Below are 24,680 nucleotides of genomic sequence, written 5' to 3' on the forward strand. Positions count from 1 at the left end.
GTGTTGGAACTGAAAAGCAGGGGCGTCACAAAGGGTAGGAAAGTGGGACTGAGTAACTAGGGCCCAAGGTGGAGGGGCCCTAGTAACTTTAGCTATTGAAAAATAGCAGATATACAAGCTCACAGCGCGGCACTCGGTGCCGCGCTGCAAGCTTGTAGATCTGCTATTTTTGAAAAGTCGTGAAAATGTGTGCAAATCTTTGAATATGTATTTTTTAAGCGAACATTTGTTACTCAAATTTTGCTTCCGGGGTAGTACCTGGAACAACTAAATATTTTGAGATGGGGGTCCGTGGCCAAATTCATATAATTTTGGGGGTCCTTCACATGAAAAAGTTTGAGCATCACTGACATGGAAACATGGGTTTCTTGCACACATTTTCACAATTTTTCAAAAATAGCAGATCTACAAGCTTGCAGCGCGGCACTCGGTGCCGCGCTGTGAGCTTGTATATCTGCTATTTTTCAATAGTTAACATTCATGGGGGGCCCACAGTGAACCCTTGTACCCAGCAGGGCCCAGAATTTTTGGTGTGACGCCCCTGCTGAAAAGGGGAAGGTTGCCGTTTCCAGTGACTCAACAGCACACCTTGACATTCGGAAAATTAATTAATTGAAGTCATATCTTCAGCAGACACTTCACTCATTATGTGCTTTCTATTTGTAGCGAACGAACATGGATTGCCACCAAACAAGTGTCTGAGGGGGAAAATAGCTAATTAAACTAAATTCAAAATGTTTGACATTTTGAATGAACGATTGCCCCCCCCCCCCCCCCCCCCCCCGCATTTAGAATTCATTGCATTTAAAGTAATGTCTTCTATGTGTGTGTCCCAAGTTCAACGCTCTTATCGTCACCGTAGGGCAGAAACCTCGTATCTCCAAGTTTCAAATGTGTACATTCTTTCGCAAAGTGAAGCCCTGCTTCGTCACAAGGCCGTCGCACAAAAGTTGTGAAAACAGCAGATCTACAAGCACACAACGCCTCGTTGTGCGCTTGTAGATGGTCTGTTTTCACTAATTTAAATCATTTTTAAAATGATAAATACATACAAGGTTTCCACCCGACAACAACGTTATACTGACAGCTGTGGCACAGCATTATGAACTTGACAGCTTGGCCTGTTGTTCACTTTATCTGTCTCTCTTGTCTCTCCCAGTTTGTCTGGAGTCCCTCCAGTCCATGTTCTCTTTCTCTCTCGCCCTGTCCCCTGGGGTGCCTACAGTCCATGTTTTATTCCGTGGTTCTTCTCAACATGTCTGTGAAAACAGCCCTTGTAGGAGGAGTGTGTGGGACAACACTGTCTGTTTGAAGGCATACGGGTATTTTAGCCAAAACAAGGCCAGTCTGGATTGAATGTCCGGTCAAGATGATAGAATCAAAAGGAGACCGTTCCAGAAAAGCACGTTCAACGTTTAAACTACAGAGTATATTTCGTGTGTATTCTCTTTACACACTCAAGACTCTGGATTCGGCTGTGTGTATGGGGTTTGGGGAGACGAAAACGCGTTGCAAAGGCCGGTGTCTCTTCTCGTGTCCTTCAATGGTCAAGGGTCCATGCTGAGATCGAAGGCTTCAGCCAAGAGGGGACTCATCACTCGTCCACCCGTTTGGAACTATTCAAAGCCCCAGAAAGATGGAGTCAAATTCTTCCTTCTTGGAGGTGACGTGTCACTTTTGAAAGGGCGTTGTCGTCATCATCATCAGGCCACCAGTCCGAGGCGTGAGATCTTAGCGGAGAGGAAGGAGTGGAGGATGAAGACGATGGGCTTGGGACAGGAGTGGAGGTCCAGTTGCTGGAAGAGAACAGGATAGGAGTAGAAGAGAGAAGAGAAGAGTGGGATGTGTTAAAATTTTCGATTAGTCGAATAATGGATTTTTGGGGATCGTTTAGTAAAATTGTTGTATCAACAAATTGACGCAAAAGAAAATAAAATTGAATAGTAATACAATTTAGTGTTGTTCAATCTGTACAGTATGTTGGAGTATGTTAAAGGGATATTCCACTTTCAAAAAAACTTTTGTCATTTTTTTGTCTACTCAGGCTTTTGTGAACACCCTGGACGGTTTGCTTGATTCAATATTTAGATATGTGTTATTCATTTTATTAGACACTCCCCATCCGGGGCCCATTCCTATACGAACCCATTGTAACTGCAAACTCCATTTTAACCATGATAAATTAATCAAAAACATTCATAATACGTGAGCTGGCCGTGTTTGAAGTTACAATGGGTTTGTATAGGAATGGGCCCTGGATAGGGATTGTCTGATAAAATGAATATCAACTGTCCTGGGTGTTCACAAAAGCCTGAGTAGACGATAAAATGACCACAAGCTTTTTTGAAAGTGGAATATCCCTTTAATACAATGGGAGAGTGTTTTCTGCAGGTCTTTCAGTCCGAGTGTATCAAAGGGTGCGTTAGGAAATGCGCACCGGGTGTGTGCTCAGTGTAGTGAGTGCCTAAACCCAACCCTAATCTTAACCCTAACCTCAGTAAAACTATGCCTAAACCCAACCCTAACCCTAACACTAACCTCAGTAAAACTATGCCTAAAACTAACCCTAACCCTAACCAGACCCGGTGCGCATTTCTGAACGCACCCTTTGATACACTCGACTGAAAGACCTGCAGTAAACACTCTCCCTTAATACAATATAACCTGTAACTTATATAATTGGGGAGGTTGTATTTTGTCTCTCTGCTCTTCTATTGAGACATTTAGATCATGTCAAACAAAGGTCATGTCTCACCTAGACACAGGATCTGACACTCATTTTGACCGGATGGTCACGATTCAATTTATCCCCTGAGCAAGCAGGCAGGCTCTATTATTGTCTCAATGGTAAAAACTGTTTGTTTGTTTGATTAAGTGTTGTAACCCTGGATTGTAATAAAAACAAGAAAACAAATGACAGAACAACAGGAAAATGTATTACTTTAATCAAATATCCTGTCTGATCAACAAATACAAAGCAGTCTGCAGTTCACTAATACGATGAGGATTAGGCAGCATTGCTACGTGGTCCTAATTGGAGCTAAGCACTACGCACGCATGCACGCATGAACACATGCACGCACGCACACGCACGCACGCACGCACGCACGCACGCACGCACGCACGCACGCACGCACACACACACACACACACACACACACACACACACACACACACACACACACACACACACACACACACACACACACACACACACACGCGTGTATGTACACGCCAAGAACACCACCCGCATCACCTCACTGTGAACAAAGCGCTGTTCATTACAGGACTTGAGTGTGAATGATAGCTTTTCACCAGTGTGACTCATATCCTGTTCCTATGGCCCATAGGGACTTTGGGCTACGTTTATACTTGAAGCTGAAGTTTATGCTGTCCAGCTGAAAACCTAAGGGGAAGGATTAAGAGATGGAAACTATGACGTGTAACGGCTTGTTTGTGTCATGTACTGTACTGTAAGCTCAGTGCAGTGAATCATGAGTGGCTCTACCATCATCGGTGAAAACTGAAACCTTTAAAGGTTTCATGACATGCATAAAAGTCTTTATCAAGGTCTGCCAAATGTGTCATTTAGGAAAAATACCTACAAATGTCTTCTAAATCGTAACGGTTTTCTGAAAAACGCATGTTTCTATGATCAGTGGTGCTCAAACTTTTTTATGTCAAGAACCCCTAGAATTATATGTATTTGATCGGCGACCCCCATCTCAAAATACTTTGTTCCATGATTTGTTTCATGATTTAAAAAAAATTGCAGATCTACAAGCTCGCAGCGCGGCACAGTGAGCTTGTATATCTGCTATTATTTTATAGTTAAAGCATAAAATAATGGTTAAAGTGATGAAAATCGAACGCAACAAAGATGCGTTCCCGATGTGTTAAAGGGTTTTATACAAATGTCGCTGTTGAGGGATTTTGCCTGTCAATCATCGCCTCTGTTCCGCCCCCACTGGGGGAGAAAGAGAGGGGAGGGGCTGGGAGGAGAGGGGGCGGATTAAAGGACTGTGACATCAAAGACAGGGGCAAATCATTTCACTTTTTTAGCCTAATATTCAGAAACCCCCAGACCACAGAAAATCCTATTTTTCTTTTTTTGGGTGTAATTGAGTTCAGGGGAAAAATATACTGTATATATATATATATATATATATTTGATGTCATGTGAGACTTTTAATATCAAACATTTTAGCAGACAATGTTGAGCAAGTATTCATAGTTATTGGAATATGCAGATTGCGGATTGCCCTAAAAAGATACCAAAAACGTTCACAAAAGAGATAAAATTTTTGCTATGACCTCAGGTTGTCCTTTAGAGTAAATCATATTGGTTACACTTTTAGAAACATGAATTTAGTTTTCTTTGGAAGAACCGCTTATATTAGCATTTGGAAAAGGTGTTAATAGGCGTTAGTTAATATTGTGTGAACTTCACACTGACTTTTGACATTATGAGCTCTAATGAGCCATATTCACCTACGTTTTACGTCACAGTGAATTTAAAATGAAAGTACAACAACCCACGTCGGTTGCTTTGAATGTGTAATGTGAATACTTTGCTTGTACTTTCCAGTAAGTTTGCTTGGTGCGTGGCCAATGAAACATGGGCACTCTGCTGTGCTTTCACAGTGTGCCCTTGTGTGGTGCAAACTGATTAAAAAATCTCACAGTAACTTACAGGGAGAATTTAAATGCTTTCAGGAAACGTTCACTTAAGGCCAGTGAAACACGACCCAACTAAGTTTTCGTCTGGGTTGATTCAGATTTGATTCTGTCACGGCTAGTGGGTTTTCTTCAAACTTTTTGCATAAATAAGTTGATATATGTAACCTTTAATAGAGAATGGATGCTCTATTATTAATACGTGATTAATATTACTGCATTTAAATTGGATTATACTGAGGTACAACAATGGTCTAGTAGTGACAGTTGCATTTTGGTTCTTCCTCCATCATGACATCGAGTTTGCCGGCCGGCCGCTGTTTTTCCCACTGGTAATTCGTTCCGGGAGACGAAACGTGACGCGGGTATCAGCATAGATCATTAACCAATTCATCCACTGGGGTCATTGACAACTCATTCTTATGACTTCCTATCTAGCCAAGCTGTATAAACCATGAAGAAATAATATTTATTTAAAAAATAGAGAAAAAAATAAAATACGAATATAAGCGAATATTCGACTTCGGTGAACAATGTCGAATAGTGAATTTGATATTTGAATATTCAAATATTCTGTGAATGCCCTACAGTAGGCTACTATACATGTTGTGCTAGCTAGTTTGTAAAGAAGTGGGGCTATACTGGATGTTTATTCTCACATCATTGTTGATTTCAGCGACTAAAACTATGACGAAATATGTTAGTCGACTACCTTTTTCACAGACGAAAACGGAATAAAAACTAAGCTATGATGACTAAAACTAACACTAAATATACTTGGTTTGGTTGCGCTCTGAAAATAGTAGATCTACAAGCTCACAACATGTTGTGATGCATTTTGAGATAACTAAAATACGGCTAAAATTAAATGGAATTTTATTTAAAAGACTATGACTAAAACTAAATAAAGATTTGCTGTCAAAATAAACACTGCCTCACATGAGTTATAATTGTGTATTTACCTCATTTCAACCCACGCTTGCTGTCTGAGTTATATTCTGCTGTCTCAATCCATAAATTCAAGACAAGAATTTATGCTTTCCCACTCTGCTATCTCAGCACGAGTTAAGATAAATAAATCAATCAAACGTATCCAAAGTGTTGTCGCTAGAAAAATGTAGACATGCAGCCCCCTTCAGGGCTGCATGTCTTTGAACTGTCATGCAGTGACTCAGAGAAGCTGGTGGGAAAATGGCAGTGGTGTAAAATAACTAAGTAGATTGACTTAAGTACTGTACTTAAAGATGGGATGCCATGGGTATATGTGGCCACACCCACCAGTTCATTAAGTATGCCTGGTTGTCTGGTGGGTGGTGACCCAGCTGAAGTTAGCCACACCCACAGTGTTGGGTGTATGGGAAAGGGGGAGGGGATAATTTTATGATGTAATTAAATCTGTGTTTTTCGATCCGTTTTTTTGACTTAGAGGATTTCAGGAAGAAACCAAAAATACACAGGCAAATTTGCACATTATAACCCCACCCGGTGCGATGGTCTGTTAGAGTAATGTTAACTCCATAGACACAAACAAAATAAAAATTTGAGGTACTTTCAATTTTTCTTTTTTTCACAAATCACAACAGAGAAATGATGTGATCCAAAAACCTGCTCTGCATTCGCTTCCTGTTTATTATTTTCACAGAATCATCTTTTTTCTCAGCTTCCGTGTTCTCACTGTGTGTTTGTCAAAACAGCTGACTTTTATTCGCCGACAACTATGGATAGCAGCCGTGTTTTTCTTCACGGAAGCACAGAAAGCATGTCCGTGTCTGGGAAAAATATTCAGTGAGTAATGGTTATGGAAAATGAAAGATAGCTTGCAATGGTAAGTAGTTTGGTTAAATATTCCTGGCAGTGAATGAGTTAACAACAGTGCACACAATGCTGTTAAACAATAAAATGCTGGAGGTCATATTTTATTGTTGTTATTGTCCTCGATATGCAGGGCGATGGCATTCCACTGCATGCCGTCGCAGCACTGCTGTGCCAACAAACACAATAAAGCACTCCCTCTAACGTCTTATATTGCTTGAATATACAATACTGTATGTGTCACTGTGATTGTGTTTATGTAAAATCATGATGACTCAGTTCTATTGTAATGGGACAGGTCCGCTTCTAGCAAACAAGAATTGACACACAGTCAATATAAAATCTGTGGATTGGTGTGTTGACTTTAGTGTAAAAAAAGTTTGAAAAAAAAATTTTTTTGAAAAAAAAAAAAAAGTTTGAAAAAAAAAAAGTTAGAAAAAAAAAAGTTTAGGTCCAAAAATGTGTTAAAAAATCGACCTGATGGTGGCGCTATATGGGACAGATCCATGTCGATGAGATAAGGGTAGACATACTGTGTAGCGATTTGTGTGATTTTAGGGCAAAAACTGTAGGAGCAGTATTCAAAAATGTGTTTTAAAAAATTTGGCGGGGGTCCCTGGAGCTGCGGGGGTCCCTGGAAGGGTGGAGGTTGTGGATTGGCAGACAAGGATTGTGTGTGGAAAATTTCACATGGATAGGGGCAAAAAAGTGTGATGTGACGTGACAGACAGACAGACTGACGGACAGACAGGCGGTGGAGGTTTTCATAGTAACTGCGACCTGACGGTCGCAATTATAATCATTAGTATTGTTTATTTTAATTATTATTATTAAGGAACTCTAGAAATCTCAGTTGGAACTGTTACCCCAGTGACCCGATGCTGGATAAGCGGTTGAAGATGGATGGATGGATGGATGGATTATTTTAGAGTAAGCTACTTTATTTACCATTATTGTGTACTCCGCCACATGGGGAGCAATCTTCAATTCAATCTTCAATTCAAAGAAGATTTATTGGCATGAGAACACAAACGTTTACACAGTGGTGGAAAAAGTACCTACATTTTTATAATTAAGTAAAAGTATCAATTCTGCAATGTAGAATCACTCTGTTACAAGTAAAAGTCCAGAATTAAAAATGTACTTGAGTAAAAGTACAAAAGTATTGGTATCCAAATGTACTTAAAGTACCAAAAGTAAAAGTACAAAATGTTTGAAAATAGCAGATCTAGAAGCTCACAACGCGTCGCACCGCAATGCGTTGTGAGCTTGTAGATCGTCTATTTTCAAATAGCCTTGGTATAACATAGGGCTAAAGTGGTTTATGTATGTTTTAAACTTTAGTTATTGCTTTGTAGATTAGCATTATTGGGCTAAATGTAAAGACGCTACGCTGCGCCAACCGTGAATTCAACACAATCTGCTGTTGAGCAGTTTAACCAATTTGCTACGTACGTCTACACAAACGGTCAGATTACAAAGATAAATTGCTTAGTGAAGGCTCACGGATGTCACCATAGGGTACGCTCCAGCAGAATGTCCCGTAATGATCGTATTATTTAAAGAGGAGCATTTTAATCCGATCGGTCGTCGTTTCCTTAAAAAGGTATTAATGTATCTAAGTGCAGTACACCTCGCAACCGATGGGGTCGCATGGCTGAAAAACAACAGAAAATGACGTCTGATCGGATTAAAATGCTGTTTATTAAACAATACGAAAGATACAGGTAATTCTGCTTGAGCGTACCATACTGTGACATCTGTGAGACTTCAGTAAGCACTTTATCTTTGAAATATGAAACGTTTTTGTAGACGTACGTAGCAAATAGGTTTAACTGCTCAACACGAGGTTGAAGTGAATTTATTACACACCGTGACTCGTGCCCTATCTAAATTGGTCGGGCTAACAGTGCTAAATGTAGCATAATCAGTGTTTGTGTAACTTCAGTTAGAAGGATAATCTGACGGTTCTGACAGACTTAACCTCCTCGCGTTGTGAGCTTGTAGAAGAGCAAAAATAGAGTTGGGTCGCCGTTTTATTCCATGAGTAATTGTGTATAACATGCCTGCGTTAGCCTGCAGCTAGCGCTAGCTAACGTTAGCCTGCAGCTAGCGCTAGCTAACGTTAGCGTTAGCCGTTAGCCACACATCCAGAATAGTCTAATAAGTCAATTTTCCAACGGCGAGTGAACGATTGCATTCCGAGTTGGGTCGCCGTTTTATTCCATGAGTAATTGTGTATAACATGCCTGCGTTAGCCTACAGCTAGCGCTAGCTAGCGTTAGCCTGCAGCTAGCGCTAGCTAGCGTTAGCGTTAGCCGTTAGCCACACATCCAGAATAGTCTAATAAGTCAATTTTCCAACGGCGAGTGAACGATTGCATTCCGTGTCCTTCATGGATTTTTTTCCCCCTGGCTGTCAATGTTTTTATTGTCCAAAAAGAAAACGTTCTGAACGTTAAAACTAGATAGTTTTACGATCATGACAATGTGACAAACGGAACGGATCCTTTTTTTACAAACTCGAGAAGAAGAACAGCGCCAGAACAGCGCAAGGCCGCTCCCAATCATGAAACTAGCTCGGTTACCATGTGACATGGACAGCCAATAGGCAAATAGGTCGCCTAGGTCCCCTGAATGTCTCGCCACAATCGCACGTCTTTAATAAAATCTGTTCCACAGATTTAAAAACTGTGAACAAGCTCTAGCCAATAGCTGACATTTTTTGAATGTACCAAATACAGGCTCTAACTAGAAGCAGTGCTCTTCCGAGCACAGGTCTCCACCAGGTCAGGTATTACTGTAATTATTGTGGCCTCCTGGTGGCGCTAAATGTGAAAAGGTTGCCATGTCTTCTTTGGCCTTTAACGACAATGTGATGCTGCATGCATGATTTGGATAAATCATCATTTTGGATAAAATATCAAGGAATAATAGGAAAAATTGTGTTTTACATAAGTCAGCCTCCTGGTGGCGCTATAAAAGGCAGATATGAAAAATGCAGGGCAAAGGTTTTTCCTTGGCCTCTAGGGAGTGCGCTTACAAAGTTTGAAACTGATCGTTGGAGTTAGAGGTAAAACCACAAATCGGCCTGTTATAGCGCCACCATGAGGCTGATTTAAAAAAAATATAGGTGGCATTTCTTTCTCGGCCTAGTGGGAATGTGTTTGTGCGATTTCATGATAATTGCACTTTGCGTTTTTGATTTGAGGCATTTTGTTCAAAACGGCTCAATCCTACAAACTTTGGAAACCAATCTTAGCCAATCAGGATGGAATATGCAAATTCGGACAGATCCATGTCGATCACATGACTGTCGAGATACTGCCTAACGATTTGTAGGATTTTTGGACAAAATCTGTAAGAGTAGTGTACAGAAATGTGTTTTGCGAACATTGGCCTCATGGTGGCGCTAGAACAGGCCCATTTGAAAAATGATGGCCAGAGGTTCTGAATTGGCAGCCAGGGAGTGTGTGTGCTAATTTTTGCAGTGACCGGGCCAACAGCGACTGAGATTAGGTGGGAACAAACTGCGAGGACGCACGGACCCACGCACGGACGGACGCACAGACGGACGGAGGGGAAAACATACTCTCCCCCATGCCTTCGGCTGGTGGAGACAATGACTAGTAAATGTCTGCAGTCAATTTCCAGAGCTTAAGCTTAAAGGGATAGTTCACCTCCTCCAAAAAATTTTTTTTATCCTATTGATTACTCACCCCATGGAGACTTGAATTCATGGATATTGTTTTGTTTTGTCGCATTCATAAGAAAATAATTTGATGACCAGCAGCGGTTCCCTATGGAGACACAAAGAGCCTGCTTTGTTACCTATGGAGACACAAAGAGCCTGCTTTGTTCCCTATGGAGACACAAAGGGCCTGCTTTGTTCCCTATGGAGACACAAAGAGCCTGCTTTGTTCCCTATGGAGACACAAAGAGCATGCTTTGTTCCCTATGGAGACACAAAGAGCCTGCTTTGTTCCCTATGGAGACACAAAGAGTCTCCTCAAATTACTGGCTTAGGAATGCTACAAAAACTAGAAAATATCCATGAATTCAAGTCTCCGTGGGGTGAGTAATCGATTGAAAAAAGTCAGATATACAGTTTTTTAAAGCAATAGTTTATAAACAAGACTCACGATTTCTCCCTCTTTGCCGGCGAAGTCGAGGGAGAGCATGCGGACTCCGTCGTCGGAGGACATCTTGAGCTTCTCGAAGGGGTAGGAGAGCATGACTTTGGGCCTGGTGGGGGTGCGAGGAGCCCCCCTGTCATCCCCGTTCTCCCTCTCTGCCTGCTTGGGCTCAAACAGCACGGAGAAGCCCTTCTCATAATGGACCACCAGCCGACACTCCTGGCCGCGATACAGACAACCTGAGGAGAGAGAGAGGAATGGAACTGAAACAATGAAGTATTTCACTACTTAAAACTCCTCTAGACTTTTTCAGTGTACACTAATGGGTGACACCATCATTGTAGAAATCAACGTTCATTGGTAGAAATGGTATCATCTCGAATGTTATTGGCTGCCAACGGTCACGTGCAACCGCAGGGATACATGAGACATTGTCTTGAGCTTGCCGAAAATAAAGCACACAAAGAAGAATCATCACAAGCCTATGATCACAAGCCCAATCCTACAGCATACCCTGCTATAACATCAAATATAGCATAAACTGGACCATATTTTCACAAAACGCATATCATGGTGATTGAAACGAGGCTTTAAACTAGCGACAGGAACCATAGTTTTTAAGTATTTATGACAATGTTTATTAAGGAATGAAAATCAAATATAAAAGTTCGGGTTCGGGCAACATGTTCTCCTATAGGAACACTGCCTGCCTCCTGTGAATTGTTTTATTTTTATTTTTGTTTATTTTCTTTTTATTTCGTTCGTGTCTCGACATGGAGAACATGTTGCTGGTGCCAGAACAGCGCAACTAGCGGCTTATCATAGGAACGTTCACTTCTGTGTTGCTTCATTTTAAATCGAGACAACTACACCCCTGGTTTAGATCCATGATTAGAGGATCCATGCCTAAGTATAAGTTCTAATAGCTGTATGTGTTGCCAGATTTTGCAAGAGGAATAAGCAACCATGTCTATGCAAACAAACCCAACATAAGTGAATATAGGCCACATGAGCTCTTAAAACCTATATCCACGGCTATTTGAAAATATAGCCGCTCCGATCTACAAGCTCAACCACCATTATTTACAAGCAACTTTACAGAATAACAAGCCCAACACGGCTTCTAATAATCAGACCTGGGGAACACTGCATGTTCATTGTCATTTCCTCCACCACACAGTGGCTAGGTTGCTTGATAACACTAACTGCATAGCCACAGACATACTACACCAGTCTGAAATCCATACGTTTTGAAATTCATCTTGAGAAGTGTCCAGCTAAGCTGTAATGATGTATGGGACATTATAAAGGACGTCTGTTCTCTTCAGTGCGTGCTGCACTGAGTAGCGAGACTGTTACTTCTTCTCTGAAACTGATTTTGACTCGGTGCGTAGAATGTTATGTTTCTCCATCCAAGAGAGAGCTATACTGTATCTTGACCAATCATGGAGATTGGCCCATTTATAGTCTGGTTGGCCGAAATGTCATGTGAAGCTCACCAGCTAGCTTGAGTAATGGTCAAGTGCAGCCTGACCAAGCAGTCCAATCAGGATTTGCCTGCACTAGAACTATTGTTCTAGTGCTGTTGCTGCAATTTTTTTTTTCTTTTTTTTTTTAGATCAACTTTTAGCCAATCAGGAACAGCAAGAGTAGGCCATATTTAGGCCAGATGTAGGCCACGCTTCAGTTTACTTAAGCCCTGTACATTTTTTACACTATTTTCCCACCCGTTTTTGACCGAACAAAGGCAGATGTTTGGGCTTAAAAAAAAAAAAAAAAAAGTAAAGAAAACTCCAATCCAGACAGTAAAACCCTCAGTGATGATCTAACTCTGAGTCACAGACCTGTAAGACTCCAATTGTATGGCAGGTGGTCCCCGGGCCCGACATTGAGATTCAGTGTCATATCACATCACTTCCTTTATCTGTCATTTCAAAAGGAATAGAAGGAGAGAGACAGAACAAAGCCCAAACCAGACCAGGAAACATAGAGGTGTGCACACTGTCTTAGCCACTTCATAGCTGTTCAACAGATGGAACTGGCTGGAACAATTGCCACACTTTACAGTGGAACCAGCTCCCTGGTGTGGATACGCTGGTGTGTCTTCAGATGACTTAACCGACTGAAACTCTTGCCACATTGTTTACAGTGGAAAGGTTTTTCTCCAGTGTGGATACGCTGGTGTGACTTTAGGTTAACTAACTCACTGAAACCCTTGTCACACTGTTTACACACAAAGGGTTTTTCTCCAGTGTGGATACGCTGGTGAGTCTTCAGATTACTTATCTGACTGAAACTCTTGTCACATTGTTTACACTGGAAAGGTTTTTCTCCAGTGTGGATACGCTGGTGTGACTTCAGATTACTTATCTGACTGAAACTCTTGTCACATTGTTTACACTGGAAAGGTTTTTCTCCAGTGTGGATGCGCTGGTGTATCTTCAGATGACCTAAATCACTGAAACTCTTGTCACACTGTTTACAGCCGAAAGGTTTTTCTCCAGTGTGGATACGTTGGTGTCTCTTCAGACTACTTAACCGACTGAAACTCTTGCCACACTGTTTACAGCCGAAAGGTTTTTCTCCAGTGTGGATACGCTGGTGTGACTTCAGACTACTTAACCGACTGAAACTCTTGTCACACTGTTTACAGCCGAAAGGTTTTTCTCCAGTGTGGATACGCTGGTGTGACTTCAGATTACTTAACCGACTGAAACTCTTGTCACACTGTTTACAGCAGAAAGGTTTTTCTCTGGCTGAGTTCAAGCATTGGCACGATCTTGTTTCATCAGTTCCATCTCCTTTTCTTTGGCTGGTTACAGAGCTGGCAATTTGAACTGCCGATGGTTCATCGACAAAGCTGCTGCTGCTGCTATCCATGGACTGTGGTGTGGAAAGGAGTCAGAGGTTTTCCTTGGGCTTGAAGATCTGTCCTTTATATCCCTGTCTCTATCACTCGGACTGTCTCAGTATATTGTGCCTGAGTACAATATTTAAAGACAATGATATACTGGTTGGATGTCACACACAACACAAACCGTTGCCGTGCAATCCTGATCCTGACCTCATCAAACCCTGGATATAGCCATACATCGAGACCATATTTGTCAATGCCCATATATGGACGGTCCATATATGGCCAAGACAGAATTCAATTGCAAATCAAGACTGCTGACTATCATCACCTGGATCTCCAGATATGAAGATCACGGCACTGACCTCATCAAACCCTGGATATCCATACATGGAGATGACTGGATCATCACCTATGATCTCCATTTATGGAGCTGGTCAATAAAAAAAGTCAGTGAGTGACCAGTAATTATTATCATGAAGCATTATGAGTATAAATGCCACACCATTGAATGGGGGGAGGGGTTTTGTGACTAGTGTGGATATGACCCATTTCCCCTTTCTTACTACCAGAAGCTTAGGCAGAGTCATCAGCTTTCAAAAAACTAATATTCCAAAGATGTGCTTATAAGTACAGTAAGTAAATGTACTTTGTTACTTTACACCACTGCCTCAGACAAACCCATGTGCTGTGCTCACAGCGTACTCTCTATTGAGAGCACACCATCACCATTCACACACAGTCCTCAATGCTTCAGTCTGACTCCCTGCTGGAATTCCACTCCCACTCACGTAGTGGGGATAGTGTTAGTGTGCACCCTAAGTGGAGAGAGAGCTTGGTTCTTCTTTCCCTGGAGGGTCCGTACCAAGGTGGTGAAGGAATGCAGCAGGGCTAGTGTGTGTGTGTGTGTGTGTGTGCGTGTGTGTGCGTGTGTGTGTGTGTGTGTGTGTGTGTGTGTGTGTGTGTGTGTGTGTGTGTGTTTGAGAGAGAGAGAGCGAGAGAGTGATTATGTGGCAGCGAGAGAAGACAGAAGGGAAGCGGGACGAGATAGAGAGCATGGAGGGTTTGTGTCTATCTCTTGCCTGACTACAGAAGACCTGCTTTTGTGTGTGTGTGTGTGTGTGTGTGTGTGTGTGTGTGTGTGTGTGTGTGTGTGTGTGTGTGTGTGTGTGTGTGTGTGTGTGCGTGCGTGCGTGCGTGCGTGCGTGCGTGCGTGCGTGCGTGTGTGTGCGTGCGGTGTGTGTGTGTGTGTGTGTGTGTGTGCGCGTGTGTGTGTGTGACTGTATTACTTATGAGGGCAAAATGTCCCCAAAAGTCTAGTAGAATGTGAGAAATAGAAAATGGACAAATGTTCCTGGACCTCAAAATAAATCTTGTTTAATGATCACGAGTACTAGGAAAAGATTCAGCCTGGGGTTAGGATTGCCTTTACCCCCTTATGCCCAAACTATTTCGGAAAACATTTTAAAATAGTGAAAATAGCCGACCAACAAGAGCTTAGGTTTGGGGGTAAGGGTTGGAGTTTCGTATATGCCTGATTCATGGTAAGTTGTCATGCACCGAAAGTAGTAGATCTACAAGCTCACAGCGCGTTGCAGCAGCGACACGTTGCGAGCTTGTAGATCTTCGGCTTTAGGGGTTCCAGTTGAAAACAACAGAAGAATATTAAACGGCATCCATTAAAATGGACCCTCCTAAAATGTTGATGTGCTCACAAGCATGGCAATACAAACGTGTGTGGGTGTGGGTGTGCGCGCATGTGCACGTGTGTATGTGTGTGTGTGTGTGTGTGTGTGTGTGTGTGTGTGTGTGTGTGTGTGTGTGTGTGTGTGTGTGTGTGTGTGTGTGTGTACGTGTGCGTTATCTCTCCCTGAGGACTACTGAAGGTCTGCTTAGCAGTCTCCTTTGTGTGCCTGTCAGCAGGGTGATTCACAGCGTACTTAACTCTGATGTCAGTCAAACCCTGCTAATCACTCCACACACATCAGAATCCCTTCCTCGTCTGGCTCTTTATCTGAAGGCTTTCGCCCAAACCAAAGTGAATGAATGCCTACAGTACACAATGCAATAGACAGACAACAACTAAATGCTAATTGTTTCTTAGAATTGATCTTAGAATTGGCCGCATGAAGGCCACGACGCAGTTCATCCATTGCAAGGGTAGCTTAGAATGTTCAACTTTACACTCAATATGTAGCCAAAAATGTCCATGACACCTCTGGAATCAATGCACATCACAACAGGTTGGCACTGAATTACAGTATTAGCCTCTAACCTTTGTGTAACAGTAAACTAGTGTAAACAATATAGAGTCGTACAATATAGGATATAGGTCACGAATTTCACGGTAACACTAGCTCCGAGGTAGTGTAGCAAGGTGACTGGATGCTTCAACCCAACGACCATCAAATTTGATGATGGAGAGGGCCACTATATTTCCACACTGTCTCTTTGCACTACTTCGTCATTCTATGTCACACAGAAGTAGCAAATATAGCTTATAGCAGGTCTATAAGCTCAAAACGCGTCGCACTGTGAAATTGTTTTGCAATTGGAATAGTCTTTTGCTATTTTCTAATTGGAATCTAATTTAATTTCAAGTGCATTTAGTGATATTTATGTTAACGTTATGAACTTAAATACAAATACATTGGACATAAAAACAAGAATAAAATTTTAATACTAGTCATTAAGCAACTACTAAAGGCTGAAGTCATTAAAGCGGGTCATGTTTGCATGTTTGGAATTGGATAAGCTGAAATCAATACTATATCGGTATTCCGATATTAACCTGCGGGCCGCATTAAGTGGTTTGGAATTGGATAAACTGAAATCAATACTATATCAGTTAGGGCTGTCACGATTAGGACATATTACATGACGATTAATTGTCACCCAAATAATTGCGATTAACGATTTAATTGTGTTTTTGTCGTTGACAATTACATTTCAGTTTGGCACGGCACATATGCCAAATAACCTAAGTATACAAAGAAATTAAGGACATATTTGACAACTTTACACTTAAAAAAGAACATTGATAGTGGAAATAGCCGATCTACAAGCTCATGACGCGTCGCGATGCGACGCGTTGTGAGCTTGTAGATCTGCTATTTCCACAATCTTTTACTTAAAAAGAATATACCGGTATATGAAAGTTTTTCAACATGGAAACGATTATGACGACTATGAAAAATAATCACGATCATGTCAAATGATTGCGATCAGACGATTACGTAATAATCGCGACAGCCCTAATATCAGTATTCCGATATTAACCTGCGGGCCGCATTAAGTGAAAGTGCATCACCGGTTGCCCATGTGTGACATACGGTAGACTCTGGTCATATAGCAGCAGCAGTCTGTGATTCAAAGTGGAGTTACCCTTTCATCTTAACCCCCTCCTCCTCTGCGTGTGAATGGGACACAGTGAGAACAGTATTTCTGTTATGTCCAGGAGAACAGAAACTCTACTCTCCTACAGTACCTGAGAGGCTTGATCTGCAGCGAGAGCGGCCGTTCCCACCAGAACACACACGCACGCACGCACGCACACACACACACACACACACACACACACACACACACACACACACACACACACACACACACACACACACACACACACACACACACACACACACACACACACACACACACACACACACACACACACACACACAAGGGTCTTTTCAGCCCAAAACAAAAGAGCTTCTTTCAGGGTGACGGTGAGTGCCGAGGTAAAGCCCTCATAATAATGAAACTACCTGACTTCACACAGAGAGAACGGCCATAGAGGCCATAGCCTGGGAGGACGTGATACAAACGCAACGCCGCCGTTCAGAGTATGGGAAAGTCTCCTCGTTTGGCTTAAAGGACACCGCCGAGCAAGCTAAAGCGAGCGAGTCGCCGTGTCGAGCGGTGTGAATGTCGCTTGAGCCGACTCGCTGTTCGAGTTGTAAACCAGGGGGCCAGAATAGTAAATAGTAAATGTTGTTGTGGGAACTGCTTTTGCGACTGCCACTCACAGGGACTATAGTGGGTTGGGTTGCTGCATGCAAGGTAGAAGCATGGCTGGCAGAAGCCCTTGCCGGATGATTTCACCCGCGTACCCGACTACCCGTTCAGAGTATGGGGCAGTCTCCCCATTGGTTTAAAGGACAGCCAATGAAAATGAAAAAAAAAGAAAAAAAAAGGGCGGAGAAAGACTAGTGCTCAGTCTCTTCCTAGACCAGCCTTAGCAAGCTGGTAAAAAGAGGAATGAGGGACAGAATTACTGAGCGTGAATAAGAGGAAGGGGGAAAGAAAGAAATTGGAACGACATGCAGACATTTTGTTACCACGGCAACTGATAGAAAAGGATAAATATAAAAATATAAAAGATTACTCAAGAATGGGAGCTTCAGTCTACATTTGAGTTAATGTTTCTTGTGTTACTTGTACAGTTATACTTTCAAATGAATCGGCCTGTTATTCAAGACTATATCTTTCTTTAAATGAAATTATTTTGAGAAATATCTTTTCTAATCCACCTGTTTCCGCAGGAATTTACTGTAGAATTATGTGTGGGACACATCCAGGTATTCTGGGACCGCCCGTAACAGTCGGGATAACGATTACGTCACACTCGGCTCGACTGCCACGCAACTGCGAGCCGGAAATGCCGCCCACCCTCTGCGCAATGCACGATGGGACGCTGGAAACGTGTGGATACAGTAGATGTGCCACTGGAAAGTGGAAACAATGTGACAGAGATTCAAACCTGTGATTTTGTGATACAAAATCACACCTCCCAAGCCAAGCCAAATGACTTTATCTGCCCAAATCTCCAAAACATGGCTCCCTGCCCAGGGTATGATTGAGAGATAATTTATCTTTCGAGCAAATATTTGTCACAAGCTTTTCCACTGAGTAAGCCATCATGTTGATTAATCAGAATGTCAGCCAGATGAAAAGTTGACAAGGTTGATGGAACAGCTCTTCAGGTGACCGCTGGTGAAAATACTACAAGGAATGTAAATAACTCTGTCTTGACATACGTCTAGGAAGACACGCACAAGCGAAATAGAAATCCAGATAGAAAAATCACACCTGTGCATGGTACAGTATCAGACACGACACACGTGCATATTATCTCCTTGTATGGGCCGCTCTGTCCGTGTGACGTTAGTTATCTCCATACATGAAGTTCTGTGCTCATACAGACATACACACAAAGCCAGACGTAGGAGCGGTTAGCGCCAGGGACGTGCAGAGAATGTTAAAGACGCAGGGGCTGAAATTTCTAAAAGGGCATTTTGGTAAAAATATCGGAAATAGCAGACCTCCAAACTCACAACGCGTCGCAGTTGTGAGCTTGGAGGTCGGCTATTTTCAGTGCTTGACACCACACTGAACTAAGTATAATCAAGTCAATGCTGGAGATGTGGCGTACGGCATGGATTTCTACACAGAGAGGGCAATTCTTTCAACATAAGATGCTGCACTCAAGTTCAGGAGAGATTGGACAAGGCAATTGAATGCTGCCTTCAGGTATGGCATGGAAAGAGGGCATTTGCATTTCTTTCACCATAGTGAAAAATGCATCCCTGGTCTGGAGAGGGCACTTTTTACAGACGGATAAAGGGGCAGGGGCTCAGGCCCCCTTTGATGCCTACCATATGTGTGCACATGCCTGGTTAGCAAAAATAATCACGTTAAATTAATGTCGAAATTCTCATTCTGTAGAAAATCTCATTACATTTGCCAGAAAGACAAGAACAGCGGAAACATCCTTTCGATTAGAAGATGCATGTCGGTGGGAAGCTGTTTCATGACGAGCCATGTTAGATGTTGGCGGTGTCACACACACTCACCTCGGTACAGACATGCCCAGAGGGACATATTACGCCGAGCTGAAGTCCGCTATCACATCGCTTTAGTCACCACGGACCCCAGTGGACACTGGTCTGTGCATGCTACCAATTAATTGGTCTTTAGGCTTAAGATGTGTCTTCTCATGCCACTTTTATGTAGGGCCAGCGAGCCAAGGTCCACCCCCTGGCACCGGGGGTAGTGTCCATGGATAAGTGTGCGCGCACGCACACACGCAAGCACACACACACACACACAGCGTGTATTTTGCGCCCCAATTAATTCCGACAACCGTTTCATTTTGGTGGTTTTGTAGTCTTATATATAGTTAGGTAGAGAGCACGTAATGAAGTAAATCTATTTCACTTGCTGTTGTGGAGCAGCACCCCATGTTGCCCCCAGTGACTTGGCACTCTGAGATATTGCCTGCATAGTCCACCGGCCCTGCTTTTATGTCCAGAGATCTGTCTCCATACACTACAGCCTGTCTACTACAGCAGGAGTTCCCAAACTTTTTAGTCTCAGGGCACCCCATAAATATCTTTTAAATCCGAGGCACCCCTACATTATAATTTTCACTCCCAGCACCTTATATTTATAGCATATTGTTGTTGTCGGGTGGAAACCTTGTATGTCCAAAACCGTTCCTTTTGTATTTATCATCTAAAAAACTTCCTAAACTAGTGAAAACAGCAGATCTACAAGCACACAACCCCTCGCATCGCGAGGCGTTGTGTGCTTGTAGATCGGCTGTTTTCACTAGTTTTGTGCGACAGTCTAGTATGATGAAGCAGGGCTTTGCTTTACCAAAAGACGTACACATTTGAAACTTGGAGATACGAGGTTTCTGCCCGACAGTGACGATATTTTAGTGATTATGTTGCGAGGAAAACGTTGAGATAATAGCCATTTTGGTTAGAACTGACTGAAAATAACTTTGTACTTCAAGTTTAAAAAAAATATATATTTTTTCAAGTGTCCAAATAAATTCCAAATATTATCAAATGATCTCGTGGCACCCCTGGACTGCCGTCACGGCACCCCAGGGTGCCCCGTCACACACTTTGAAAAGCCCTGTACTACAGTACATGTTACAGTCCTTTATTATCCCATTTAGACATTAGAATTATTTAATGCTTTAGCTATTGAAAAATAGCAGATATACAAGCTCACAGCGTGGCACCGAGTGCCGCGCTGCAAGTTGTAGATCTGCTATTTTTGAAAAAAAAGTTTGCAAATCTTTGAATACATATTTTTCAAAGCAAACTTTTGTAACTCAAATCTCTGCTTCTGGGGGTCCCTGGAACAACATATTTTGAGTTGGGGTCTGCGGCCAAATACATGTAATTTACTGATTTAGAAGAAGGATTTAAAGACATTTAAATCTGGGAAAAATATTCAAAGGCTTGCACTGGGAAAAATATTCAAAGGCTTGCACAAATGTTCACGATTTTTCAAAAATAGATATTTTCAATGGCTACGGTCTAAATTGGTTAACATTTCTTCTCCACATTGCACCGTGCCTTTCCATACATACATAACTCCAACATATTGTCATCACATGATCCAGACGAACCCTGTACTGTCATGAATCTCCTGGGTACAAAACAGTTGATTTAATCTAGGCTATACATTAAGACATGCCTTTAACTATACATTTGTTAAAAACTTAGGGTTAGGGTTAGGGTTCATATTTTAGATTGTAATTAGAGAAAAGAAAAGATAAGTGTTAAAATGTTTTAATTTACTTATTTCTATTGTTTTAGCGTTTTTGATTTCAGTGGGTGGGGGCATGTGTCCACGTGGACACAATAAGCCGGTTATATCTTTCTTTATTACTATTTACAATAACTACTAGTAACTACTATAAGTCACATCTGCCCATGAAAGATTGTGGTGCATCTTGGGAATCTGTGTCTAAAAATACATATTTATTATTTAGCCACTTGTACGCATGTCCCCACCCACTTAACATCGCTTAAACGATAGAAATGAAAACATTTTAACACTCATCTTCTCTAATTACAATAAAAAATATTAACCCTTGTTGTAAAAAAATCACACTTGTGTGAACTGAGCGGTGGAGTCTGTGCGCGTGTGTGTGTGTGTGTGTGTGTGTGTGTGTGTGTGTGTGTGTGTGTGTGTGTGTGTGTGTGTGTGTGTGTGTGTGTGCGTGCGTGCGTGCGTGCGTGTGTGTGAGTGTGAGTGTGCCTTGCCTGTTCTGGCCTGGCCTGGCCTGAACAACAGCGCCCCTCCCTTAACATGTGTGGTCATAAAAGGTACTGTAGGCTACATACAGACAGACAGACAGACACGGACAGAGACAGACATACCCACACACACGGCCACGTATAGGAGCGTTGTGACCACCGCTCAAAAAACTAAATTGTCCTTTAATATCTAAATACCATTCGTCATGGCAATGCCGCCACAGCCCAGCATGCTGTGTTGCAATGTTACGCAAATGCCCACGTCTCTTTGCAAGCGTGATGACGCACCACATTTAATACCACCGAAACCTCAAGAGTCTTTCATTTAACAGCCATGTGGCAAAGCCCTGCTATGCTAATAACAGCACAGTGAGCAGTGCCTGTACAGGTGCAGATGGAGTTGAAAGTCTCTTAACTCAGTGTTTGGTGACAACAACAGACTGCAGGAACAGACAACCGACAAGGCGTGGAAGAAAAGCACGGCTCTCATCTCTTCTGACATAGCAGCTCCTGTTAGTGAGGACCGGCTCACCTCACCCACCTGCTTCATACATGAACAGACTCTGAACTGTAGCTTAATATGGAGCAATGTAATTATAGACACACAGAGACAGACAGTGACGGGGACCCAGGGGAGACCAGAAGCTGAGTTCCCAGAACATTCTGTGCTCCGGTGGGGAAAGACAGAGAGACTGAGTGGGGGGTTGAGAGAGTGGGAGAGAGAGAGAGAGAGAGAGGGAGAGAGGGAGAGAGAGAGAGAAGAGATGGAGGGGGACACACCGTAGGAATTCCCAGGACAACCAGTAACGAATGCCAAAGACCACACACACACACGCACGCACGTACGCACACACACACACACACACACACGCACGTACGTACGTACGCACACACACACGCACGCACGCAACCACACACGTACACACGCAGAATGACATTCCATTCTATAAATAGCTAACGCTTTGTCAATGCCTTCCATATGGCGGAAAAATAATAACACAAACCCCACCGTGTGTGTCTGTACTCTCTGTGTATTATGTGAGAGAGACATGCAGAGAGAGAGAGAGAGAGAACTAGTCTTTTATAATTCACCTTTTATTTGCCGAGCTGCCTATCAAGTACCATTTTAAACCCTCTATAATTGGTATTACGGACCTGGAAATAACGTACTTGATACAGTCTCTCCACCAAATCTCTTTTTGGGGCAAATGTTAATATTAGTCGAGGACCCACATGGCCAAAAGCTCAAAGAAAAGAGGGGTACCTGTGATTTTCTGCCGTACTTTTTATTTCAGTTTTATCTATTAGGTTGGTCATTAAGGTCCACAGAATGAGAGGCCTGCTCTGCCGGAAACATCGCGAAAAAAAGTTATGGCCATTTGTATATTCACTGTCCCATTGACTCCACTAGAAATATTAAAAAAAGAAAAAAAGGCTGCTTTAATTAGCATGTGAGGGGTCAAATTAGGGATTCTTCGTGATTCTGAATCCATTGCAAGCATTTGTTTTGCATGAAAAACATTCCTTGGGCAAGATATCAACCCCCCAAAACAGTCAAAAGTGATGAGTCATCACTTTTTTTCCACTTTTCACAGTTTTGGGCTGCCGAAAAGTAACCCAAGCAATGTTTTTTATGCAAAACAAATGCTTGCAATGGATTCAGAATCATGAAGAACCCCTAATTTGACCCCTCACATGCTAATTAAAGCAGATGTTTCTAATTAAAGCAAATATTTCTAGTGGAGTCAATGGGACAGTGAATATACAAATGGCCATAACTTTTTTTCGCGATGTTTCCGGCAGAGCAGGCCTCTCATTCTGTGGACCTTAATGATCAAACTAATAGATGAAACAGAAATAAAAAGTACGGCAGAAAATCACAGGTCCCCTCCCATTTTGAGGACTGGGTCCCCGACTATATCGTAAATCTTTTTTTTTCTGTCACAATAATTGTGACATGAAGTTCTCATATCATCTCATCCCTAGTGGTGTGTGTGTGTGTGTGTGTGTGTGTGTGTGTGTGTGTGTGTGTGTGTGTGTGTGTGTGTGTGTGTGTGTGTGTGTGCGTGTGTGCGTGTGTGCGTGCGTGTGTGTGTGTGTGTAATCTATGTGTGGTGTGCAGATGCTCACTAGTAGTAACTTCTTTAATCATCTCGGCAGAGTTGTGACATCCGTTGACGATGTGCCTGGTCCACAGCGACAGGTCCTTGGTGGTCTCGGTGCGGAACAGGTGGGCCTCGATGCCCAGCCGCGTGCCGGTCCGCGTGGCGAAGCACAGCTCCCTGCTGGCGCTGGGGGACCCCCGGTCCGGCCCCGAGTGGACCAGTCTGCACAACGACACAGATGAACACATCCATTTTTACCAGCGTGTGAATGTGGGAAGTATGAGGACGCTGCTGGTGTCGACTGGTCGCGCTTCACATCCCAATGTATGAATGAATGAATGAACCATTGCAAAGTGCTTTGAGTACTTAGAAAAGTGCTATAAAATGCAATTCATTATTATTATTATCCATTTTTACTGGCACAGTATAAGCATTGTTAATTTATAATTTGTAACTCGGAGTGTACAAATGTAACCAAATGGACCCAAGGCATTTGTACACTCTACTAACATATATTTGTTAAAGAAGCTTTTTGAAAAATATGTATTTAGCCAATTCCACTAGTTCCACAGAACAAGGCTGTAATGTAACTATAACATTTCTTTAGAGATTAATTACAATTTTTACGGTCTTTCTGGCATGTGTTTTACGTTTTTAACTAAAAGAAAACACTCAGTTGTTATTCCACACAAACTGCTGTGCGTGTGCGTTCGTTTGTGCGTTTGTGCGCGTGTGTGTGTGTGTGTGTGTGTGTGTGTGTGTGTGTGCGTGTGCGTGCGTGTGCGTGTGCGTGTGTGCGTGTGCTTGTGCGTGCGCGCGCGTGCGTGTGGGTGTGCATTCGTGTACCTTGTCGCTAGCAGAGGGTAGACGTGTGCAGGGCTATGCCAGGCCTCTTTGCCTCTGGGTAGACTGTCAAACAACAACAGGTCTTTCTCTGTCACCACCACCAACACCGGCTTCCAGCATTGTTTCTCACTCTCTGTCTGTAAGCACACAGCACAGCACAACGCAACTTATCACAAACAACGCAACGC

General features: G+C 42.5%; 1 protein-coding gene across 1 annotated transcript in view; it reads right to left on the bottom strand.

Annotated features, from left to right (window-relative positions):
- Window positions 1-948: 948 nt before the first annotated feature.
- The window catches only part of sntb1 (syntrophin, basic 1), a 78,859-nt gene continuing 55,127 nt past the window's right edge, over window positions 949-24,680 (bottom strand). The window contains exons 6-9 of the mRNA XM_080754630.1: window positions 24,493-24,629; window positions 23,672-23,868; window positions 10,631-10,863; window positions 949-1,796 (exon numbers count right to left, since the gene is read on the bottom strand). Coding sequence (XP_080610756.1) covers window positions 1,704-1,796; window positions 10,631-10,863; window positions 23,672-23,868; window positions 24,493-24,629 — 660 coding nt within the window. The 3' untranslated portion in view covers window positions 949-1,703. The remainder of the gene's footprint in view (window positions 1,797-10,630; window positions 10,864-23,671; window positions 23,869-24,492; window positions 24,630-24,680) is intronic.

The sequence above is a fragment of the Nannobrachium achirus genome (assembly GCF_963921795.1).
Source record: "Nannobrachium achirus genome assembly, chromosome: 2".
In the NCBI taxonomy this organism is placed as follows: Eukaryota; Metazoa; Chordata; class Actinopteri; order Myctophiformes; family Myctophidae; genus Nannobrachium; species Nannobrachium achirus.